General features: G+C 49.5%; 1 protein-coding gene across 3 annotated transcripts in view; it reads left to right on the forward strand.

The window, feature by feature from the left end:
- Positions 1-769: 769 nt before the first annotated feature.
- LAMP3 (lysosomal associated membrane protein 3) overlaps positions 770-23,149 on the forward strand; it is a 38,307-nt gene continuing 15,927 nt past the window's right edge. For 2 of the 3 annotated variants that reach the window (XM_032298482.1, XM_032298483.1), the window contains exons 1-4: positions 785-916; positions 10,435-11,144; positions 12,326-12,454; positions 22,281-22,338. In XM_032298482.1, coding sequence (XP_032154373.1) covers positions 868-916; positions 10,435-11,144; positions 12,326-12,454; positions 22,281-22,338 — 946 coding nt within the window. In that variant the 5' untranslated portion in view covers positions 785-867. Of the gene's footprint in view, positions 917-10,434; positions 11,145-12,325; positions 12,455-22,280; positions 22,339-23,149 lie in introns of all 3 variants that reach the window. The other variant, XM_032298484.1, reaches the window with a different exon arrangement.

Here is a 23,149-nt window from a genome sequence, read left to right on the forward strand (position 1 = left end):
CCCCGGGAAGACAGGGATTCAGGGTCCTCAGGGGTTTTTAGGCTCCTGCTCGCCTAGTGACCGAGGGGCTGGCCTTCTCCAGGCCGAGAAGTGTCTCCGGGTTCCCAGAAAGGTACCTGAGCGGTTAGAAAAGAGGACGCCCAGCCGGGCGCGGTGGCTCACGCCTGTAATCCCAGCACTTTGGGAGGCCGCGGCGGGCCAATCACGAGGTCAGCAGATCGAGACCAGCCTGACCAACTTGGAGAAACCCCGTCTATACTAAAAATACGAAATTAGCTGGGCATGGTGGCAGGTACCTGTAGTCCCAGCTACTCAGGAGGCTGAGGCAGGAGAATCGCTTGAACCCAGGAGGCGGAGGTTGCAATGAGCTGAGATCGCACCACTGCACTCCAGCCTGGGTTACAGAGAGAGACTCCATCACAACCCGAAAAGGAAAGGGGAAGGGGAAGCGGAAGCGGAAGGGAAATGGGAAGGGGAAGGAGAAGCGGAGAGGGAAGGAGTAGAAGGGGAAGGGGAAGAAGGGGAAGGGGAAGGGGAAGGGGAAAGGGAAGCGGAAGGGGGAGCGGAAGGGAGACCAGGGGGATGAGCGCAAGAGGCCGGCGCTGCCCGGGCCCCGCGCGTGAAGGAAACGTCCCCGCGGCCCGGCCGGTCCCGCCCCGAGAGGAAGGAGGGCGCCTGCGCTCCCGCGGGGGCCGGCGGACTTTCCTCCCCGCCCAGCGGCCCGGGGCGGGCTTTTCGGCTGCTCCTCATAAGCAGGCGGCTTCGGGTCTCCGGGACAGGCGGGTGCGCAGCGCAGCCGCGTCGTCCTGGGCGTTCGGGGCCTGCCCGGACCTCGCCGCGCGCCGCAGAGCCTGCCCCTCGCCCGCGATGTCCCGGCAGCTCCGCGCGGCGGCCGCGCTCTTGGCGTCCCTGGCGGGTGAGTGGCGCGGGGCTTCCCGCGGTGGCCCTGCCGGGTGGGTCCCCTTCATCTAAAGCGCCCTGGAGCCCCGGCGCTGCAGGGCGGCCCGCGGGTGGGGACACGGGGCGCGGCTCAGGGCGTCCCGGCTGGACCCTGTTTTCCGTGAGTTACTCAGAGCAGGTGTCAACCCCAAAGACAGTGACATTGTCCCTGGCTCCCAACAGGGCTCTGGGCGCCTCCTCAGGGACTGGATTTAAGAGATGGAGACCTGAGCCAGGGCTTAGGAATGGGGGTCTTGGCTTTGGTGCCCGGGAAAAGCGGTCCTGACCTGCCTTCCTCTGCATCAGATGGGGTCTGACAGATTGTGGCATTTCAGAAAGGTGTAGGACAGAGTCTCAAAGACTTTTAAAAAATTTATTTTTATTATTTTATTACCATTATTTTGAGACAGCCTCACTCTGTTGCCCAGGCTGGAGTGCAATGGTGTGGTCTCAGCTCACTGCAACCTCTGCCTCCTGGGTTCAAGCAGTTCTCCTGCCTCAGCCTCCCAAGCAGCTGTCGGGACCACAGGTGTGCCCCACCACACCTGGCTTTTTTTTTTTTTTTTTTTTTTTTTTTTTTTTTTTTTTTTTTTTTTTTGTATTTTTAGTAGAGTCAGGGATTCACCGTGTTGGATAGGCTGGTCTCGAACCCTTGACCTCAGGTGATCCACCTGCTTTGGCCTCCCATAGTGCTGGGATTACAGTGCCATTTTGCCCAGCTTTTTTTTTTTTTTTTTTTTTTTTTTTTTTGATGATCATCGTATTTCCCATCCCAGATGCTGTCTGGGACGCTGAGTTTTTGATTCTTTTATGTCCCCACGCTCCGCTTTCACCAGAGCTTGTCCCCTGAGACGTTGAGCCCTCCTGGGTGCTGTGGTTCTGTTCCTGTGAGGAGGTTTACTGGTCATGAGAGAGCTGCCTCTGTCCGCATGGCCCAGCTAACTGGCTCAAGCAGGGTGTGCGGTGACCCTTGCTTGTAACATGAATGCCAGGGATGTTACGGAAGCGCTGGGAAGGGTCATGCCAGCTGTCCTCACTGAGGCAGTTCTCCCTGTGCCACGCTTTCAGACTTACAGTTTCAGGTTCTCTTAGGAAACAGAAGAGGAAGGCATCATTACGCTTCACAGGGCAAGCTATTAATCAAGCAGAAAATCTCAGCCTAGCAGTAACCCACAGTGACCTGTCTGTGAGCGCTGGTTGAATGGATGGATAGGTTCAGAAACTGAATTACATAAACAGGCCGGGTGCGGTGGCTCAGCCTGCAATCCCAGCACTTTGGGAGGCCGAGGCGGGTGGATCACTTGAGGTCAGGAGTTCAAGACCAGCCTCACCAAAACGGTGAAACCATGTCTCTACTAAAAATACAAAAATCAGTTGGGTATGGTGGTGTACGCCTATAATTCCCGGCTACTTGGGAGGCTGAGGCAGGAGAATTGCTTGAACCCGGGAGGTGGAGGTTGCAGTGAGCTGAGATTGTGCCAATGCACCCCAACCTGGGTGACAGAGTGAGACTCTGCCTCAAAAAATAAATAAATAAATAAATAACAATACAAACACAGTGAGTACTGACAAATGCAAGGGCAAGTGGAGGGACAGTGCCCACATCACCTGTTCCTTTCTGAGCTACAAGTTCTCAGAGGTGAGCTCGGTGAAGAGGTCATGAGACATTTCTTCCTCAGAGGTGTGCTAGGTCCCAAGGCAGGTCTGTGTTGCATGGCCATCGTGGGGTCGCACAGAACTGGATTCAAACCCTCGCCCTGACCCTTACTGGCAGGGAGGTCTTGTTCATATCACCCCAGCTTTCAGGTGCTCAGTTCTCTCACTAAAAAATGGGGAGAATAACATCCTCTGCCAGGAGTACGCGGGATACAGATGAGGTGGTGCCTGGAAAAAAGCAACTCCTGCGGTGACTTTCTCAGCGATGTCAACCCGCTTCACCTGTGCGTCTCTCCAGTCCCTCTCCCCGTTCACCTCTCAGCCTCCTGCCCGTGAGTCCCTTCTTCACTCAGTACAGGCTGGCCACCAGCACACAGTAATAACAATGATGACCATGGCACTTCCTAGGTGCCAGGCTCTGCTCTCAGAGCACAAAACAGCTTTGTAAGTTCTGCTAGCATCTCCATTTGACTTGTGAGGAAACAGAAGCACAAAGACGTTAAATAACTTGCCCATGGTCACATAGCTAGCTAGTGACAGAGTCGAGCTTCGAACCAGAGTCTGTGCCCACAGCAACTAACCTGTGTGCTTTATTCATACATGTACTTACCTATAACGTATTCGGCCTCATAAGAAGTAGACGCTATCCTTATCCCCATTTTACAGATGAGGGTACTGAGGCAGAGGTTAGGGAATTGTTCATGGTCTCCCAGTTAGTGAGTAGCATTTCTTGATCGGCATTCAAGACGTCTGGCTTTGGCTGGGTGCAGTGGCTCATGCCTGTAATCTCAGCACTTTCGGACTCTGAGGCGGAAGGTCGCTGGAAGCCAGGAGTTAGAGACCAGCCTGGACAGCACAGTAGACTGTCTCAAGCAAAACAAAACAAAAACCAGGTCTGGCCTTGGGGCTCAGGCTCTATGCTACTGCGCCACGGGGCCCTGCATGCGCAGGCTCCAGAAATACTTGTTAAATTGGAAATGAACAAAAATCATCAGAAAGTTGTTGTTTTTTTCTTTGAGATGGAGTTTCACTCTTCTTGCCCAGGCTGGAGTGCAGTGGCACGATCTCGGCTCACCGCAACCTCCGCCTCCCGGGCTCAAGCGATTCTCCTGCCTCAGCCTCCTGAGTAGCTGGGATTACAGACACCCACCACCAAGCCCAGCTAATTTTGTATTTTTAGTAGAGATGGGGTTTCTCCATGTTGGTCAGGCTGGTCTCGAACTCCCGACCTCAGGTGATCCACCCCCCCTTGGCCTCCCAAAGGGCTGGGATTACAGGCATGAGCCACCACGCCCGGCCAAATCCTCAGAAAGTTTTGCTAGGAGAGACAGAGCTTTTGGGTAAACTCTCTGAGTAATCTTTATCCAGTTAACTTGCTTCCCTGATCTCAAATTTTTCCCCCAGAAAATGAGGGGATTTAAGTTCATATCAGTTAAGTGTAGGTTCGGTTACACGTAAGAGACAAGCCCAGAATAACAGTAGATTAAACAAGATAGTCGCTTGTTACGCTCTCACATGAAAACATGTCCAGAGAAATTCAGGTCAGCTCTAGTGTGGGGTGCTCCACTGGGGACCCGCCAGCCTATATGTGAGTGTAGTGTGCTTCACTGGGGACCCGCCATCCTATATGTGAGTGTGGGGGTGCTCCACTGGGGACCCGTTATCCTATATGTGAGTGTGGGGTGCTCCACTGGGGACCCGTCATCCTATATGTGAGTGTGGGGTGCTCCACTGGGGACCTGCTATCCTATATGTGAGTGTGGGGGTGCTCCACTGGGACCCGCCATCCTGTATGTGAGTGTGGGGGTGCTCCACTGGGGACCCGTCATCCTATATATGAGTGTGGGGTGCTCCACTGGGGACCTGCCATCCTATATGTGAGTGTGGGGGTGCTCCACTGGGACCCGCCATCCTGTATGTGACTTCTACCCTCAAGGACTCCTCATGGTTCCACATGTCTGCTGAAGCTCCAGCCGTCACATACAAGTTGTAGACTGGCCAAAGGAGGGAAAACAGAAGGGTTGTAGAAGGCAGGCCACACAGGCGCTTGAGCTGCCTTCACCCGGCCTTCCCAGAAGGCCCACAGGGGCTTATCACTTCTGTTGCTTTTGCTAAAGCCGTCACCTGCTCCCACCCAGCCAGAAAGGAAGCTTAGACATAGAGCTCTTTATTCCAGGCAACAAGCAAGTGCTCAGCAGAAGCTTCGGGTTCTGTTAGAAAGACAGGGAGGCTGAATTTGGGAAGAGTCGGCCGGCAGTCTGTCTCGGGCTAGAACCCTTTCTGCTCGTGGGTTTCCTCAGCTGTCTCTGCTGCACCCTGCTGGGGCCGCTTCTGCTGCCCCCACAGGGGCCAGAAAAGGTGCTGGAGGCTAAACTGTGATTTCCTGAACCTGGACGTGGCCGTGGGCTCCGCAGAGCTCTGCAGACAGAGTGTAGTCTCCGAGGCCTACCAGGCCTGCTCCCTGCTGACCTCCCCTCCTCACCCCTCCTTCCCCATACTGTCTCTGTGTTCCCATGATGCTGACCCCCTTGCAGCTCTTCAGACATGCAAGTCTCCTGAATCCTCCTCGCCTTTACCCACCATCCTCCTCCTGTCTGGAAGCCATCTCCTCTCTTGTCTACCTGAAGAATTTATCCCTGTGTTGGATTCCCACCCTATCCACACTCTCATAGTACCTGGGGGTTTGATAAGGACACTTGTCAGTCGGGCACTGTGGTCCCTGCCTGTAATCCCAGGAATTACAGGGAGTCTGAGGCAGGCAGATCACTTCAGGCTAGGAGTTTGTCCGGCCTGGGCAACATGGTGAAACTCTGTACAAAAAAATGCAAAGATCAGCTTGGTGTGGTGGCACATGCCTGTAGTCCCAGCTACTAGGGAGGCTGAGGTGGGAGGATCGCTTGAGCCCAGGAAGCTGGGGCTGCAGTGGGCCCTGAGCATGCCACTGCATTCCAGCCTGGGTGACAGTGAGACCTTGTCTCACAGAGAAAAAAAAATAACAAAAACCACTTGTCACACTTCTGAGTGGACCTCACAGGGCTCCTGAGAACAAAGACCTCCCCCCAGTGCCTGGTGTGGGGCCTGCCTGAGAGGGGCCCCTACATATTGTTGAGTGGCGTGGCAACCAACCAAAGGCTGTGCGGGAAGGGACTGGCTGTCAGGAAAATACCTGGGAGAGATCCCTTGTGAGATCACTGACCTTCCCAGGGGACTGGGCAATGACTCATCTCACACCCGCTGGCTGGAGGGGAACCAAAACCTCCCAATGCCTCTTCATGCAAATTTCCATCTAGTGGAGTCCAAGCAATGGTTCAAGGGCCTGGGGTGCTTGTTTGCCGAGTCTCCTGAATTATAGAGAAGAGAGGCGGGGATGGGGTGGGGGGGGGGGGGGGGGGTGGGCAGATGAGTGTGTGTGAACACCAGCGTACGTTCTGCAAATAGACAGAGGGTTGAGACAGAGTCTGAGCTACACCTGCGTTTGCTTCTTTTTTTTTTTTTTTTTTTCCCAGACAGAGTCTCTCTCTGTCACCAGGCTGGAATTCAGTTTAGTGGCGCAATCTCAGCTCACTGCAACCTCCACCTCCTGGGTTCAAGTGATTCTCCTGCCCCAGCCTCCCAAGTAGCTGGGACTACAGGCATGCGCCACCATGCCTGGCTAATTACTGTATTTTTAGTAGAGACAAGGTTTCACCATGTTGGCCAGGATGGTCTCGATCTCTTGACCTCGTGATCCGCCCGCCTCAGCCTCCCAAAGTGCAGGATTACAGGCTCCCCCCACCCTCTTTCTAGGCCTCAGACAGACCTATGACCTTGATTAAATCTCTACAGGGCCAAACATCTCTTAAAAACTGTGACCCAATTTTGACAGAAATGGTCATATGCATACATACAGTGGCTCGCACGGACTTCCTGAGCTACTTTACAATGCAGAGCAGCCCCACCCCAGTCGAATCACCTGCCCGTCTTTTATCCACCACACTCCTGCAGGGAGAGGAGGAGAGGCGGGGAGGGCCAATAGAGGGAAGGAGAAGGGGTGAGAACTGTACTCCTCTGACAGGTTCAGTCTGTAATATCTGTGAACTTGGCACTTGTGGTTGAGCCATCTGCCAGCCCAGCCTTCTGTCTACCACCTAGAGACATACCTACACCTACACACCGTATCCAGACATCTCAACTGCCATCACCTCCAGCCACCCCACCAACACTTCCTACGTAGGAGGCTCACCTTGACCAGGTACCACATGTTTTCTTGACTGGTTTAGGATGCTGGTCACTTGTGAACAACTAAGTGCTTCTTTTATTTATTTGAGTTCACTCATTACCACGAGAGAATAGTCCTAGCTGCATCTTGAGGAAGACTTTTTTTTGTTTTTTTCTTTTTTTTTTTTGAAGACAGGGTTTTACCATGTTGGTCAGGCTGGTCTTGAACCCCCAACCTCAGGTGATCCGCCTGCCTTGGCCTCCAAAGTGCTTGGATTACAGGCGTGAGCCACCACGCCCGACCTGACTTTTTTTTTTCAAAGGGTGCACTACTCAGTTTAGGAAATTGTACTCAGTTGAGAAGATTCTCTATTGCTTATAAATACCAGCCATACACAGTAGGATGTTAGCAGAGATATGATCGCTTCCCTAAGAGAACGACTGGCTAGTGATTTCTAGTCTCCTGGAGTTCTCTGTAGCCATCTTTATTTTTCACCACGAGTTAGTCCTGGCAGACACATTTGAGAGTGAATTCTTTCTCCATAGTAATAGTATGAACCTAAAGAGACCCTTGGTGTTTGACACAAGAACCAGCAATGCAGGTTTTGCCCCAATGAATGGCTCAAATAAATCTTCATCAACGCTCAACCTCCATTATAATCTCGAAGTGAAAAATTTTTCTCCAAGCTCTGTGGCATTTGTATAAAGGTTCTACATGTAGGGATTTCACAAAACTTTGCAAAGTGAGCCTATAGCCCATCAAACCTCCAACTCTCAAGTATCATGCGTTTAACTTGTCCAAATGAATACTTTAGATTCAAGAAGAGACTCTTAAATAATGATCTCAAATAACTTCATGTCGCTAATAACAACTGGTCTTTTTAAAAGCTTTTTAAGGCAACGTGAACAGATGCTTTTGTCTTTCCTATTTTGCAAACCAGCTGTACAGAAGTAATTTGTGGGTTTTACTACTGGGCTTAAAGCTAGACCTCTTCTGGAAAAGAATCCCTGTTTCAGCCCATAAACTTTTGAGATCCTCACCAAGGATCATCATTATGCGGTTTTTGTGAATTGGGGTCACTGCAAGGCACCCTCCTCCTCCTCTCCCCTCCGCTTCTGCGTCTTCTCTCACCATTCTTCCCTGAGACGCTCCACCTCCACCATCCCTCCAAGGACAAGCTTTGACGCAGATGCACAGGTGCCCAAGTCTCAGCCCCAGCTTCGACTAGTTGTGTCATGAAGGTCAAATGGCTGAAATCCTCCAAGCCCCAGTTTCCTCATTTGAAAGATGGATGGAGTGGTACCCACCAAAGGGTTTTTGGGAGAACTTGGTAAAAGGTGACCCGTGGTCTGAGGCCTTCCATGTAGTAAGCGTCCAGTAACTCAGAATTTTTATTGTTATTAATATGAGAAAAGTAACCACTTCAAATGTATTGAATGGAGGAGGGAGATAGAAAAGGCAGGTACGAATTATTTTGACTGGATATGAACTTTGGGACTTTGTAAATACCATCATGGCGTGATCTCCTTTCCCTTACTCTGTGTTTTCCCAAGTCACAGCCCAGCATAGGACAGCTCCAGCTCTCTTGAGTGTCTGTGGGTAAACACAGAGAAACCACAAAATTGAAGGGACACAGCCATCTCTCAGCGTGCCTGAACATAGACTCCTAAAGACATCATCTGTTTTCGTTGTTGTTGTTTTGAGATGGAGTTTTGCTCTTGTTGGCCAGGCTGGAATACAATGGCACAATCTCAGCTCACTGCAACCTCTGCCTCCTGGGTTCAAGCCATTCTCCTTCCTCAGCCTCCTGAGTAGCTGGAATTATAGGTGCACATCACCAAGCCTAGCTAATTTTAATATTTTTAGTACAGATGGGGTTTCACCATGTCAGCCAGGCTGTTCTCGAACTCCTGACCTCAGGTGATCGGCCCCTTGGCTTCCCAGAGTGCTGGGATGTGAGCCACCGTGCCCAGCCCATCATCTATGTTTTGTTCACTTTTCTGGATCCATATGTGCCTGGAAGGAGGCAAGGATAGACCTATTCTAGTTGGAAAAGAACCAGAGGCCTTCTGCCCTTATGGACAGGCTCTGGAGAGAATCTGTGACAGCAGTAGACGCTGTCTGTGGGCTTAATGGTCCATGAAGAGTTTTACTTAAATCAACTCATTTGAGCCTTACAATAATCCTAAAAGGCCTACAATTAGCACATTCAGTCATTTATTTGTTCGACCCATATTTACTGAACTCTGTCTCTGCAAGGCACTGGTGGTGAAAACGGCACACACAGCTCTCACCTTCAGGGTACTCTGAAGCTACGAGGAAAGATCCACGACCAACGAATAAACCAAGAAGCAAACATTTCATCAGGGAAAATATTCGGCTGGTACATGCCGGCCAGGCTGATTGTGAAATGTCTGAATGCCACCCCCATGTCTAATTACAAGTTGTAATTAACGCGGCTGCAGTGCAGAATCACAGATGTGACGACCTATTTTTTATGAGGAGGACAAGATGCCCTGAGGAGCCGCCATGGAAGCCAGAACACAAAGGGCAGCTTTCTGAAGTATCAGAGCAGCCATGCCTTTGCTTTCTTGGTTGAGAAAGACTGGGCCACTCCAAAAGTTAAGTAAGAAAATGACAGGAATTGGTCTATATTGAGAAAACAACAGGTGACAAGATTTTTTTAAAAAATGGAAAGGACTATATTGTGAAGAGATGAGTCCCCTGTCATTGGGAGCATTTAAGGCTCCATTGGATGAACACATGGCAAAGATCTGTAGGGATAATTCAGACATCAGATTAGGGTTCGGGGCGGGCGCCGTGGCTCACACCTGTAATCCCAGCACTTTGGGAGACCGAGGCAGGCAGATCACAAGATCAGGAGTTTGCGATCAGCCTGGACAACATGGTGAAACCTGTCTCTACTGAAAATACAAAAATTAGCTGGGCATGGTGGCGCACACCTGTAATCCCAGCTACTCACGAGGCTGAAGCAGGAGAATCGCTTGACCCTGGGAGGCAGAGGTTGCAGTGAGCTGAGATCGCACCACTGCACTCCAGCCTGGGTGACAAAGCAAGACTCTGTTTCAGAAAAAGAAAAATAAAAAGATCAGGGTTTGGACTAGAGGAGTTTTAAGACCCTTTTCAAACCTGGGATTATATGATTCTATGAAAACCGTGTAACTCTGTAAAGCTTTATTGCCATTATTCATGCTGCCCAGCTCTATCAGGTCACACAGCAGCTGTTTACCCAGGAATGTATTTTATGTCAGCTGTCTGGACTCACAGTTGAAGGAGGAGGATGAAGAGGCATTGACACTTAGATATCTAGCTGAGCACGATCGCTTTGGTGTGTATTCGTACCACACCCCACACAGGCAAAGGGGCTGGGTGCGGAATAACGTCCATGGGACGGCCATCACCCTGTAGAAGACGTGGGTACAACCAGAACATGGCCACCGCGGCCTGGGGCAGACGCTCTGGTGATGTTTGCTTCATTCTTACACCCTCGTAAACTTCGCCCAACTATTAAAATATGTGGTTAGGGTTTTTTTATGAACAAATATTAAGATGGGGATGGGAGAGGGACCTTGTAAGCAACTGGGTTGGTGTTTTTAACACTTTTGTCTCCTGATTTTCAGTAATTTTGCAGGATGGCAGTCAAATGAGAGCAAAGGCGTTTCCGGAAACCAGAGATTATTCTCAGCCCACTACAGCAGCAACAGTACAGGACACAGCAAAGCCTGTCCTGCAGCCAGCTAACCAAGCACCTCCCCAAACCTTAGCAGCAAGACTAGTGGACAGTCACATCCCCTCTCAAATAGCGTCCACAATGAAAACCCCAACAACCACCCTGGTAACTGCAGAGAGCACCGTAACCACAAGCCCAATCATCCGCACCCTGGTCACAACCCAGGACACACCCCACAACTCTCACACGGCTGCTCCAGTTACTGAAGCGACGGTCGGCCCCAGCTCAGCCCCTCATTCACAGCCAGCCACCGTCACCCCACCGGCTCATACAACCGGAACCGGTTCATCAGCTGTCAGCCACACAGCTAGGAACCCCACCCAACCCAGTAACCAGACCATCCTTCCAGCAACTTTACCCACGACGCCACACAGAAGCACAGGTGGTCAGAAGCCCGTCCAACCCACCCATGCCCCAGGCACAACTTCGGCCACACAGAATACCACCGGGACAGCCCCGCCTGTCTCCACCGTTCCTGCACCCACCCTCGCCCCTCAGCCAACGTCAGCCAAGACCGGAACTTACCAGGTTCTGAATGGAAGCAGACTCTGTATAAAAGCAGAGATGGGGATACAGCTGATCGTTCAAGACAAGGAGTCGGTAAGTGGGGGCCACAGGGCTGCAACACCATCCCCAGGAAGTCTGAGTGGAGTTTGCCTTGCTAGGAATGAGCGTTCCCCACATCTGTGTCTTTAAATGAAGCAGATCGCTGTGAGCTCATTAAAAGGTACTCCATTAAAAGGTGATTGTGTTTTAGGATATACATGGAGATAGAAACTAATTTTCTATTTTCTGTCTTCTGTTTGGAGAGAGAAAGGCAAACAAAAATGTAAATATTCACACCCCTCACTTTTAGCCAACATGGGCAGAGTGTCCTGCAAGGTTTGGCATTGATCTGAGCCCCTCCCTACCACTCCAGGATTTACAAGCCTCATATCCTTTCCTGTGAAACGAGAGCTTTAAGTCAGATGGTCCCTATGGCTGCAGGCATTAGTATATGACATTAATACGGAAACCCACATTAACAAGAAGACGGAGAGGGAGAGGGGTTGTGATTACTTGATGTACTGAAGGAATCACTGACACAGTATTTTCTTTGTCTGCAAACTTCAATGATTTCAAAGGAAACTTCCACATCCAGGTTGTCATGTGACACAAAGGTGCCTTACAGAGCAAAGCCTTCCCTGTAGCATCATTTACCATGTTTGACTTAACATAAATTCCATGCCGTTTCTCGGGAATATACCTGCCATCAATTCTTACAAAGGAGCTCCTCTTTGTGGGAGAATTCCTCTTTTTTTTTTTGAGACGGAGTCTCGCTCTGTCACCCAGGCTGGAATGCAGTGAGTGGCGTGATCTCGGCTCACTGCAACCTCTGCCTCCTGGGTCCAAGCAATTCTCCTGCCTCAGCCTCCCAAGTAGCTGGGATTACAGGCACCTGCCACCATCCCCGGCTAATTTTTTGTATTTTTAGTAGAGACGGGATTTCACCATCTTGGCCAGGTTGGCCTCGAACTCCTGACCTCAGGTGATCCACCCACCTCAGCCTCCCCAAGTGCTGGGATTACAGGCATGAGCCACCATGCCCAGTGAGTACTCCTCTTTAAGAAAGCTTTCCAACAGAACAGTTTGGAAATGAGAGGTGTTGTCTGGGGACGCTGCAGTTCTCCAGTGAATACTCAGCTGTAAGTTCCAGGCTCATGTACTAGCCTGTGCTTCTGGTTCTCTAACTAGAGTTTTCTTCTACCTCTCACTTAGCTGATCTGTCTTACTTGGTTTAGGTGTTTTCGCCTCGGAGATACTTCAACATCGACCCCAACGCAACCCAAGCCTCTGGGAACTGTGGCACCCGAAAATCCAACCTTCTGTTGAATTTTCAGGGCGGATTTGTGAATTTCACATTTACCAAGGTGAGGCCTGAGTTCCTTTGCACAAACGGCATCGAGCGTAGCTTTCCCTCTCCCTCATCCTGGGGCCCGGGGGTGCAACCTCACACTTCAGTTCGAGGTCTTTGTTGATAAGAGTGAGGCTCTTGGGGATGGAGAGGAGGAAGTGTCAACATCTTGTATTTGCCTTCTTCCCCCTTCAGCTCCTTCCGTGCAGCCCAAGAAGGGTTTCAGGGTCTCTTAGGGGAGACTTGGCCTCTGGGGAACTTAAGCACCCATGCCCTTTGCAAACCAGCCGAAGGAGGAAGTGGTGCAGATGAATAAACCTGCAGAAATTCCCAGAGGACACCAGAAGAACAGGGTTATTCAAAAGCCAAAATCAAATGTCAGAACAGGTTCTTTCCAACCACAGCAGGCAGAATTCAGGGCTGGACCAGGCACCGAGTTTCCCAGACTATACCCTGGAAGGGGCGGACAGTGAAGCAACATGGACGGAGACCGAGGTCAGAGAGTCTCACTGTGGATTTGGCTCTGTCGCTTGCTCTCCTTGTCATATTGCACCGGCAGCTTCACCTGTCTGGGCTTTATTTTAGCATTTGAAAAATGGAGGACAGGACTTCAAGTTCGCCTCTGTAAAGAGCATGCCCCGTACATGGGAAGTGGTGGGTACTCAAGAGGCACAGCTGCAGTTGCAGTGATTGAAACGGGCAAATGTCTTGGAGACCAGAGGGGGCTGGGCTGGTCATCCCACTCCCTAGGGAGAGACTTACCTCTGCTTGCCCCAGAGTGTCCTTCAAATAGCCCCAGCAAGGGCTGGCAGGAGGCACTGAGAGGCCCCTTGCAGCTGGGATCAGCTGCAGGATCTCAGGGGAGCTGCGGCTTGTTTCCCAGTCTGTAAGATGGAAATAATTACATCTACTTAGTAAGGCCTTTGGGAGGATTAGAACGGGGTATGTAAACTTTCTAGCATAGCATATAACAACGTTCATTGAAGGGTGGTGGTTCTGATTGTTGTCATTATTAACTTGGTCTCAAAGGCTTTATTCTCATGGTGCATACTAAGGTAGAATTTGCATTTGAGAAATCAGTGGTTTCTTTCTGGGACCAAGTGAGAAGGACACAATCCTTCATACGTAACCCCTAAGACCAAATGGGGAAGACATTCAGGGTGGAATGAGTGCCCTATCCCTGGGAAATTGAAGTTAAACTACAGAGAGGACAAGAATTTTTTTTTTTTTTTTTTTTTTGAGATGGCGTTTTGCTCTTGTTGCTCAGGCTGGAGTGCAATGGCACAATCTCGGCTCACTGCAAACTCTGCCTCCCGGCTTCAAGCGATTCTCCTGCCTCAGCCTCCCAAGTAGCTGAGATTACAGGCATGAACTACCACACCCGGCTAATTTTATATTTTTAGTAGAAATGGGGTTTCATCATGTTGGTCAGGCTGGTCTTGAACTCCTGACCTCAAGTGATCCGCCCGCCTCGGCCTCCCAAAGTGTTGGGATTACAGGCATGAGCCATTGCACCCAGCCCAAGAATTTCTTTAAAAGTCACTGGGCTGGATACAGTGGTGTGAGAATCACTTGAGGCCAGGAGTTTGAGACCAGCCTGGGAAATATATCAAGACCCTGTCTCTACCAAAGAAAAAAAATAAAATTATAAAATTAGCCAGGCGTGGTAGCACATGCTCATAGCCCTACTCAGGAGGCTGAGGTGGGAGGACTGCTTGAGCCCAGGAGGTCAAGGCTGCAGTGAGCAATGATTGCACTACTGCTCTCCAAAAAAAAAAAAAAAAAAAAAAAAAAAGTCACTTTGGCAAAATAGCAGAGGATACCGACACAGGCATTATGCTTTGGTTCAGGGCTCGGTTCCACCCAGGCCGCTGCCCACTGCCCATGTGACTATGCCTAATGGGAGGCATCCACACACCAGCACACAAGGGCAGCTGCTGCCGGGCCTGAGGCAGACCTGCAAACAGATGTCTTTGACACTTTCAACCTCTCTTTTTGTTACTTTCTTCTGTTTCTTGATGTTGCTGCTTTCTCAGCCAGCACCTCTCCCCAGCGACAGCATTAACATTTGAGGCCAGATAAGTCTTTGCGTGGGGACTGCCTTGTGCCTTGAAAGCTGTTTAGCCTCATTGCTGGTTTCCGTCTACAAGATGCCGGGAGCAACTGCCCACCCCAGTCTGACAACTCCGAATGTCTGCAGACATCGTCAGATGTCTCCTGGAGGGCAAAAATCATCTGTGGTTGAAAACCACGGCTCTAGAGAAAAATAGAACCTTAGAAAATACGAGTTTATTTATGATGATATAATAGATGTGATGAGAGCCAAGTTGTAGAATGATAAATGGATGTTGATCAGACCTGATTTATCAACTCGTTTATTAGTGAGAATTTAACCAACCTTGTCCCTAACAATGAGCTTGGCTGTCAAAGAAAAATAACAAATATAGGCTATGGTTCCAGCTTTCAATTTGTAGTTTTTTGTTTTTGAGATGGGGTTTCGCTCTTGTTGCTGAGGCTGGGGTGCAATGGCATGATCTCAGCTCGCTGCAACCTCTGCCTCCCCGATTCAAGAGATTCTCCTGCCTCAGCTTCCCAAGTAGCTGAGATTACAAGCGAGTGCCACCACGCCCAGCTAATTTTAGTGTTTCTTAGCAGAGACACGGTTTCACCATGTTGGCCAGGCTGGTCTCAAATTCATGACCTCAAGTGATCCACCTACCTCGGCCTCCCAAAGTGCTGGGATTACAGGCATGAGCCACCGGACCTGGCCCAATTTGTAGTTTTTTCAATCGAAATACTACCAATGACAACAACACAAAATCAGTCCCTTGTCCTTGTTGTTCAGTTAAGACAAATTATCCCTAGCATTTGCTTTGTGGCCATGGACAGGCTGCTCGTGATCTCTGAGCCTCAGTCCCTCTTCTATAAGACAGGGCCAATGAGTACTTACTTTGCCGAGCTGTCCTAAGAGTGTGCTGAGCTAAGTGCGTAAAGCTTTGTTCTGGACACAGCAAAAGGAACCTGTGATCTACTTTTTGGCACTCTGACCCAGAGTTCTCTGCAAAATGTAGATTTTCTCTTTCATGGATTCATTTGTTCATCAGACGTTTGCTAAAGATATACTATATACCGAGTCGGGGTGGGCACCAGAGAACGGTGTGAATGAGCCATAGACTTTGCCTTGGGGATGGCAAGATGTGTGGCAAGTGCATTGACGAATGTTGAGGAACAATGAACAAAGGGCACCAGGGAACTAAGAGGAGGAAGTCTCTCATTTTACCCGACGTGGAGGTGGGGAAGGGGGAACTTTACAGGGTGATGATATTTGAGTTATTTTGAGGATGAATGCCAACGGGGCTGAGGGGCGGGAGGGGCCTTCCAGGCAGAGGGAAAAGTACCGGGGAAACAGGGCATGGGAAGCACAGATGACTGGGGGGTTCTAAGTGGTGCGCTCTGAGGGTGTTAACACTTGAACACTGGTCACGGTCCTCAGAAGCCCAGCCCATAGGCCAAGGGGGTTCCAAACGCCCCTCAAAGGCTCTGGAGACCAGTCTGAGCAACAAATGAAAACCCATCTCTGCAAAAAACACAAAAATTAGCTGGGCATGATGGCATGTGCTTGTAGTCCCATCTACTGTGGGAGGATCACTTGAGTCCAGGAGGTCGAGGCTACAGTGAGCTATGATCGTGCCACCACACTTCAGCCTGGGTGATAGAGGCAGGGCCTGGCTCAAAAAAAAGCAAAGCTCTGGGGAAACACCATGTGGGTGTGCAGCATTGATTCCAAGACCTCAGCTGGCCAGTGCCCTGCCCGACCCTGGCACCTCGCCCCTCGTGATGGTTGATTTCCCTATGTCGCGAGCCAGGGCTGGAGACCTAAAGCTGCCAAAGGGGTGGAGGAGAAAGGGGTGGTGCTGAGCACAGGCCACACTTACGGAAGGATGTGTTAAAAGCAACTATCCCACCTGGACGGATGTCCCAGGGAGGTGGGGGGAGACATGAATGTTATCTTGAACTTGAAGGGTCCCAACAGCTTTCAGCATGTCCCCCTCACCAAAGGAGACACTGACAGGGAAATGTTTTCAGTTCTCTAAAAAATGAAACTGAGGCCGGGCGCGGTGGCTCACACCTGTAATCCCAGCACTTTGGGAAGTTGAGGCGGGTGGATCATGAGGTCAGAAGTTCAAGACCAGACTGGCCAACATAGTGAAATCCTGTCTCTACTAAAAATACAAAAATTAGCTGGGCATGGTGGCTCGTGCCTGTAATCCGAGCTACTTGGGAAGCTGAGGTAGGAGAATTGCTTGAACTGGGACCAGGCAGGTGGAGGTTGCAGTGAGCTGAGATCTCGCCACTGCACTCCAGCCTGGGCTACAGAGGGAGACTCCAACTCAAAAAAAAAAAAAAAAAAAAGAAAGAAAGAAAGAAAAGAAAAAAGAAACTAAGGGAAAAAAGAAAGGAAATCCACCTCTCCTGACCCCACTAAGGGCCAAATACCTTTCCTGATTTAGTACAATGTTGAGCAAAAAAGGCGTGATTGATGCTGAAGACAAAATTCACATCCTGAACATCTGGGACTCTGAAACTTCCGTGGTGTGTTTTGCAGAAGTGGATGGGGGGACCTTAGGATCCCACGTCATTGGCATGCTGGCGTCCTGGGCAGGATGAATTGGCTGGTACGAAGGCAGACATGTTGGTGGACCCTCGGTTTTGCTAAGGAGGATGTTAGCTTCCTCGACAGATTAACAAAGGACCACAGAGCCCAAAATATTTACAGAAAAAGTTCACCAAAGACGATTCCATTCCTTTAAGATCATCCTGTAACACGTCAGCTCTATGGAGCAAAGTGGCACAATTGTCTAACTAGGACTCATTCCATAGCATAAGTTACGTAAAACTTGGAATCTTTTTTTTTTCTGGGAAAGAAACATTTAATAGGGACTTGTGAACAGAAGCCCTGTCTGTCCTGAATGGTGGTGAGACAAGGCGGTATACCCTACGCCATGAATGCCAGACGGAAAGGGCGATCCAGAAAGAACGTGTGGGGCAACTGAAGGATGATGATGTCAGGTCAAACCTGGAATCCTGAGAAAACTAAATATCCCCCGCCTTTTTGTTTACACGAATCCGCCTAACAGATACTTTTCCTTTACCCTAAAGATAGACATCATGGCTGGACATAGCAGCTCATACCTCAAGCCTTATTCCTTGTAATCCCAGTACTTGGAGAGGCCAAGCAGAGAGGATCTCTTGAGGCCAGGAGTTCAAGACTAGCCTGGGCATCATAGTGAGACTCCATCTCTATAAAAAACTTTGTTTAAAAATTCGCTGGCTGTGTATGCCTATAGTCCCAGCTGCTTGGGAGGCTCACGCAGGAGGATCACGTGAGCCCGGCAGGTTGAGTCTGCAGTGAGCAGATCTTGCCACTGCACACCAACCTGGGTGACAGAGGGAGACTCCGACTCAAAAAAGAAAAAAGCTAGACATCAGCTTAGTTCTAGTCAGCGTTTGACTAATTTTGACTCAGCCAAAATGGAAAGAAATCTCAGTACAGGCTCCAGACTCCATCCTGCGTGTCAGTAAGACAAACCAGCCGTGACTGTGCACACTCTGCTTGTGGAAGGCCTTGTGGGTAACCCCCCTTATAGGCACCGAGGAATGAGAGCTAAGCAGAGCCCTGGCACAGTTAGGGCTTGAGGAATATCTCACTTCATAGTGTTACTACTCAGCTATTTCCTTTTATATAATCCTTTACATAATCATATATTAGTTTATGGAAATAGGGCTTGAAGACTCCCTTTATATAATCCTCTATATATAATCATATAATAGTTGATAGTATGAGTGCGTAAAGAATATTTCCCTACATATATACCTATAATTATATCTTAGTTCATAATCGGAGGAATGCCTAGAGTGGACACAGTACAGAGCATGAATTAAGGAATAAGCAGCTTATAATCGGAGGAATGCCTAGAGCAGACACAGTGCAGAGCATGATTTAAGGGAAAAACAGTTATACCAGGACAAGGATCCATGGCCCAGGCGGCAGCATTCAGTATCGTAAAGATACCCGCTCTATGGCAGGCTTGGGGCGAGAGCCACTCCTCCTGATAGAGGAGTTGTAGGACCTTGCTCCAGTTCTTGTGGAAGTCTGCCCTCTGACCGGCAATCCACCTTGGTGACTGTGAACTTTATCAGCTCTTGCTACTGTGCTGCTTGAAAAGCATCTTCCAGCCGGGCGTGGTGGCTCACGCCTGTAATCCCAGCACTGTGGGAGGCCGAGGCGGGTGGATCACGAGGTCAAGAGATCCAGACCATCCTGGTCAACACGGTGAAACCCCGTCTCTACTAAAAAAATACAAAAAATTAGCTGGGCATGGTGGCGCGTGCTTGTAATCCCAGCGACTCAGGAGGCTGAGGCAGGAGAATTGCCTGAACCCGGGAGGCAGAGGTTGCGGTGAGCCGAGATCGCGCCATTGCACTCCAGCCTGGGTAACAAGAGCGAAACTCCATCTTAAAAAAAAAAAAAAAAGAAAAGCATCTTCCCATAGAACCCATTGGAAGCTGCCAGAAGGTGGCGGTAACCTTGACAGCTTTGTCACTGCTGTGTGACTTAAGGCATCCTCCCATAAATCTTAGAAGTAGTTTCCCGTAGATAGAAGTATCGCACACTGCACCCTCTTCACTGCGCACAGCCCACCTTCAAGCCTCGGTGACCTAATGGGGGTGGACCCCTTACTGCACACGGCCCTTGCCTTCGTGGGAACGGGGCCCTTGCTGCGCGCTGTCCACCTCCTGGCCTAGGTGACCTAATGGGGTGGACCCTATGTTTTATTGCTCACGACCCTATCACTATCCTTAAAGATCATTTCACTCACTGCCCTGCCCCCTAACCTATACACAGTAAATACTCAGGCTTCTGGACATTCGGGGCCTCACCTCGCCTCGCCTCACCGGCCTCACCTGACTCCAGTTATAGGTGGCGTGGCCCCCCAAGCCCAGCTGCATTTTCTTTGTACTTCTGTGTCCTGTCTCTTTATTTCTCAGATCCTGTGCCTCAGCACAGCGTAAGGCTCACCCCACGACCCTGTGGAGCACTCGGCCATACATCTGGCTCCCAACGTGCCCTACATCACCTCACTGTTGGATTAGCCCCAGAAAGCCGAGATGTCTGTGGGACAGCAGTGGCCCTGCCTGTCAGGGACTGTTCACGGGTGTTCAGCCTGTGCGTTCGCAAGGGCTCATGCTGGTTGTCATGCTTTGCTGCTGCCAGATGAGCTTCGTGATTTTGAACAAGTGGCCTGCACTTTCATTCTGCTCTAAGCCCCAGAAATTCATCCTGTAGCCGGTCCTGCTTCCCATCAGTGGCTGTAGGCTTCAGCTGCATTTCAGGAAATGTGAGAGGAAATTCTCACATAAAGAATTTTTGTTCTATACCCATGCGTCCCGTGGAGGAAGATGTAGGGTAGGCTCTTGCTTTGTCTCACCTACAGACTGTGTGCATCTGAGATAGATGCTTTAACTCTCTGAGTCTCTTTGTTCTAGCTGTAAAATGGTCTGATAATACTGAATCTGTGTCGGGGTTGTTGTAAGGATCAAATGAGCCAATGTCAGTGAAAGCACGCACGTGGCGAATTGTGAAACCCTCACAGAAATGCCAGTCATGTTTTTCCTTCAGTGGGACAGGTCAGGGAGATACCAAAGGGAAGGGAAGATTCCAAGAGGTCTCTGAGGAGTCAGCTGACCTCATCACTGTTCCGGCGCTCCTCAAATCAGTCTCACAGTGTAGCCTGAGCCATTTCCAAAAACAAAGCTGCACTATGTCCCTGCCCTGCTTAAAACGCTTCAATGGGTCCTCCTTGCCCTTAGGGATGGGGAGGGGTTCTTGTAACCCTGACTGTGGACCCTGAAGTATAAGTGTCTCTTCTATTAAAAGAGGCTCCAAATAAAAATTTTAAAATGCCCTTAATAAATGGTATGTAAAAGCAACACAAAGATGGTATCTGAAAGAGGTTTCTCCATAAAGTAAATGGAGGTCCAAGGGCATCGTTCAACTTGCCTTCAAGACCCAAGAGACTGAGCACCTTGAAGGAGGCAAGCAGGTCCTCTCCCAGGACCTAGAGCAATGCCTGGCATGGGGTGGGTATGAAAGAGCTGTTAAAGGCTGGACTCAGAGGCAGGCAGAGCTGGAGGTCCTCTCTTCCCCTGCCACCTTTTAGAGCTATGACCTGGAGCAAGTCACCCAGCCTCATTTTCTCTCATGGTTATGGTGAGATTTAAATAAGGCAAGTGCATGGAAGTGCCTGAGACAGCACCCAACACAGGGTGAGAAGCGGATGTGTGGCAGGTGCAGTTCAAGGAATTGTAGGATCTAGAGCTCAGTGCGTCGGTGTCGGCGACCTTACTACAACAGTTTGTATTTATGGAACCCTTTGATTGTGTAATGAATCAACATTTTATCCACGAATCATACACAAATGAACTCTAATGTGGTCAGGATTAGTATTGTTAAGTTTCTCTAATGACTAGATTTGGAACTTCTAGAAGTAACTCAGTTTCAGGTTCCGATTTGGGTTGCTTTGTCATTTTTGTACCTCTAACTCGTACATAGTTTTCTAATGAATGTTTAAAACACTGTGGATCACCTCAATTAAAAAATAGAAACTCCCTTTTCAGCTTACCCTCCTATACCCCAAATCAGTTCCCTTGAAGGTTTCCTTCCCATTGGTTTTATAGGGCTGTTTTGTAGTTTGTTTTTGTTTTTATGGGAAGATAACTCCTAGATGAAATGTGCGGGCGCTGCTTTGTGTTTTTTGTTTTTGTTTGTTTGTTTGTTTGTTTGTTTGTTTTTTGAGACGGAGTTTCGCTCTTGTTACCCAGGCTGGAGTGCAATGGCGCGATCTCGGCTCACCGCAACCTCCGCCTCCTGGGTTCAGGCAATTCTCCTGCCTCAGCCTCCTGAGTAGCTGGGATTACAGGCACGTGCCACCATGCCCAGCTAATTTTTTGTATTTTTAGTAGAGACGGGGTTTCACCATGTTGACCAGGATGGTCTCTATCTCTTGACCTCGTGATCCACCCGCCTCGGCCTCCCAAAGTGCTGGGATTACAGGCTTGAGCCACCGCGCCCGGCCCTGCTTTGTGTTTAAATACAACCACTTGGGGCTCTCTTCTAGAGAATACCCAGGCTCCTCAGGGTAAGGCATTTCTTCCCATAATCCTTTTCAGTGACCCCATTTAGCCATTTTGAAGATATAGACCCATTAATCTGTTTAAAGCCACGGACACCCTGCATAGGAACAAGCACACACCATTTTGTATACATTATTTTTCCCAGAGGGGTTACGGACCCTGTGAGGTCCACCCATGGTATTCTTAAGGACGTGCCTTCTAAGCCAGGTGGATGGCCTTAAAAATGAAAGGATGAGTGGCCTCAGGATAAGAATTCCTACCCTTGGGTAGTATTGTTAGTAAAAGCTTAATATAGGCTCCTCCTGCTCCTCCACCTTCCCAATCGACTTGCATTTTAACAGGGAGAAGTTTGGCCCAGCTGAAGGGACTCAAATTGTACTGGTGGAATTTGAATATCAGGCCCTAGCAACCAGTATGCAGTAGGGGAATTGGGGGCCAGGGGAAAACTGTTCGTTATTATATATTTATTTTGTGGTATGTTTACTTTTTTGGAATTTTCATAATTTTCAATTATGACCCAGTACCAAGTACCTCCCAAGCCCTTATATCTAGATTTAACAGCTGCAATCCTGAACAAAGTTTGTAAACCAAGACTGTAAACATATGAGTAGAGATTACCCAAAGGTTAACCCCCTGCTGTTTTACAGGATGAAAAATCCTATTATATCAGTGAAGTGGGAGCCTATCTGACTGTCTCAGATCCAGGTCAGTATGTACAGAATGCCCACTCTACCAGCAATGACGCTGTTTCTGGTTAGCTCACTGTTCATCCCGTCGAATCTGCTCATGTTTGATGCTGCTTTTTTTTTTTTAGACAGAGCCTTGCTTCGTCTCCCAGGCTCTAGCGCAGTGGCATGATCTCAGCTCACAGCAACCTCTGCCTCCCAGGTTCAAGCGATTCTCCTACCTCAGCCTCCCAAGTAGCTGGGATTACAGGCGTGCGCCACCACACCCAGCTAATTTTTGTATTTTGTATTTTTGTATTTTTAGTAGAGACCAGTTGGCGAGACTGGTCTCGAACTCCTGACCTCAGGCAATCTGCCCGCCTCAGCCTCCCACAGTGCTGGAATAACAGGCATGAGCCATGAGCCCAGCCAATGCTGCTTTGAAGGAACAGACAGAAAGCAGCCAGCAGTGTGATTTTGAGGGACTTTGCCATGCCTCTGTGTGCTGTGGTTTCCCCACCTGCTCATAAAGGAGGCTGGACTGGATTATGTCAGCGATCATGATTGGCAGCAATAAAGATTTAGTGGCTTTTTGACAGAGTTGCTGCTGATAGTGCAGTTTATTCCATACTCTGGGAATCTACATCCATTCTGCTAAAATGTAGTTAGTGCCTGCTAGGTGCCAAGCCTGTATTAGGCACTGGGGGCCCATAATTTTAAAACTAATAGTTCTTACCCTCATGGAGCTTACATTCTAGAAGAGGGAGAGGACAATAACGCATCAAACGATGACACAGCACCCTGCACACCTTATTCCCGATCTCACACACGTTAAACGATGACACAGCACC

Source organism: Sapajus apella, unplaced genomic scaffold, assembly GCF_009761245.1.
Source record: "Sapajus apella isolate SASKATOON/1434 unplaced genomic scaffold, GSC_monkey_1.0 scaffold38, whole genome shotgun sequence".
NCBI lineage: Eukaryota > Metazoa > Chordata > Mammalia > Primates > Cebidae > Sapajus > Sapajus apella.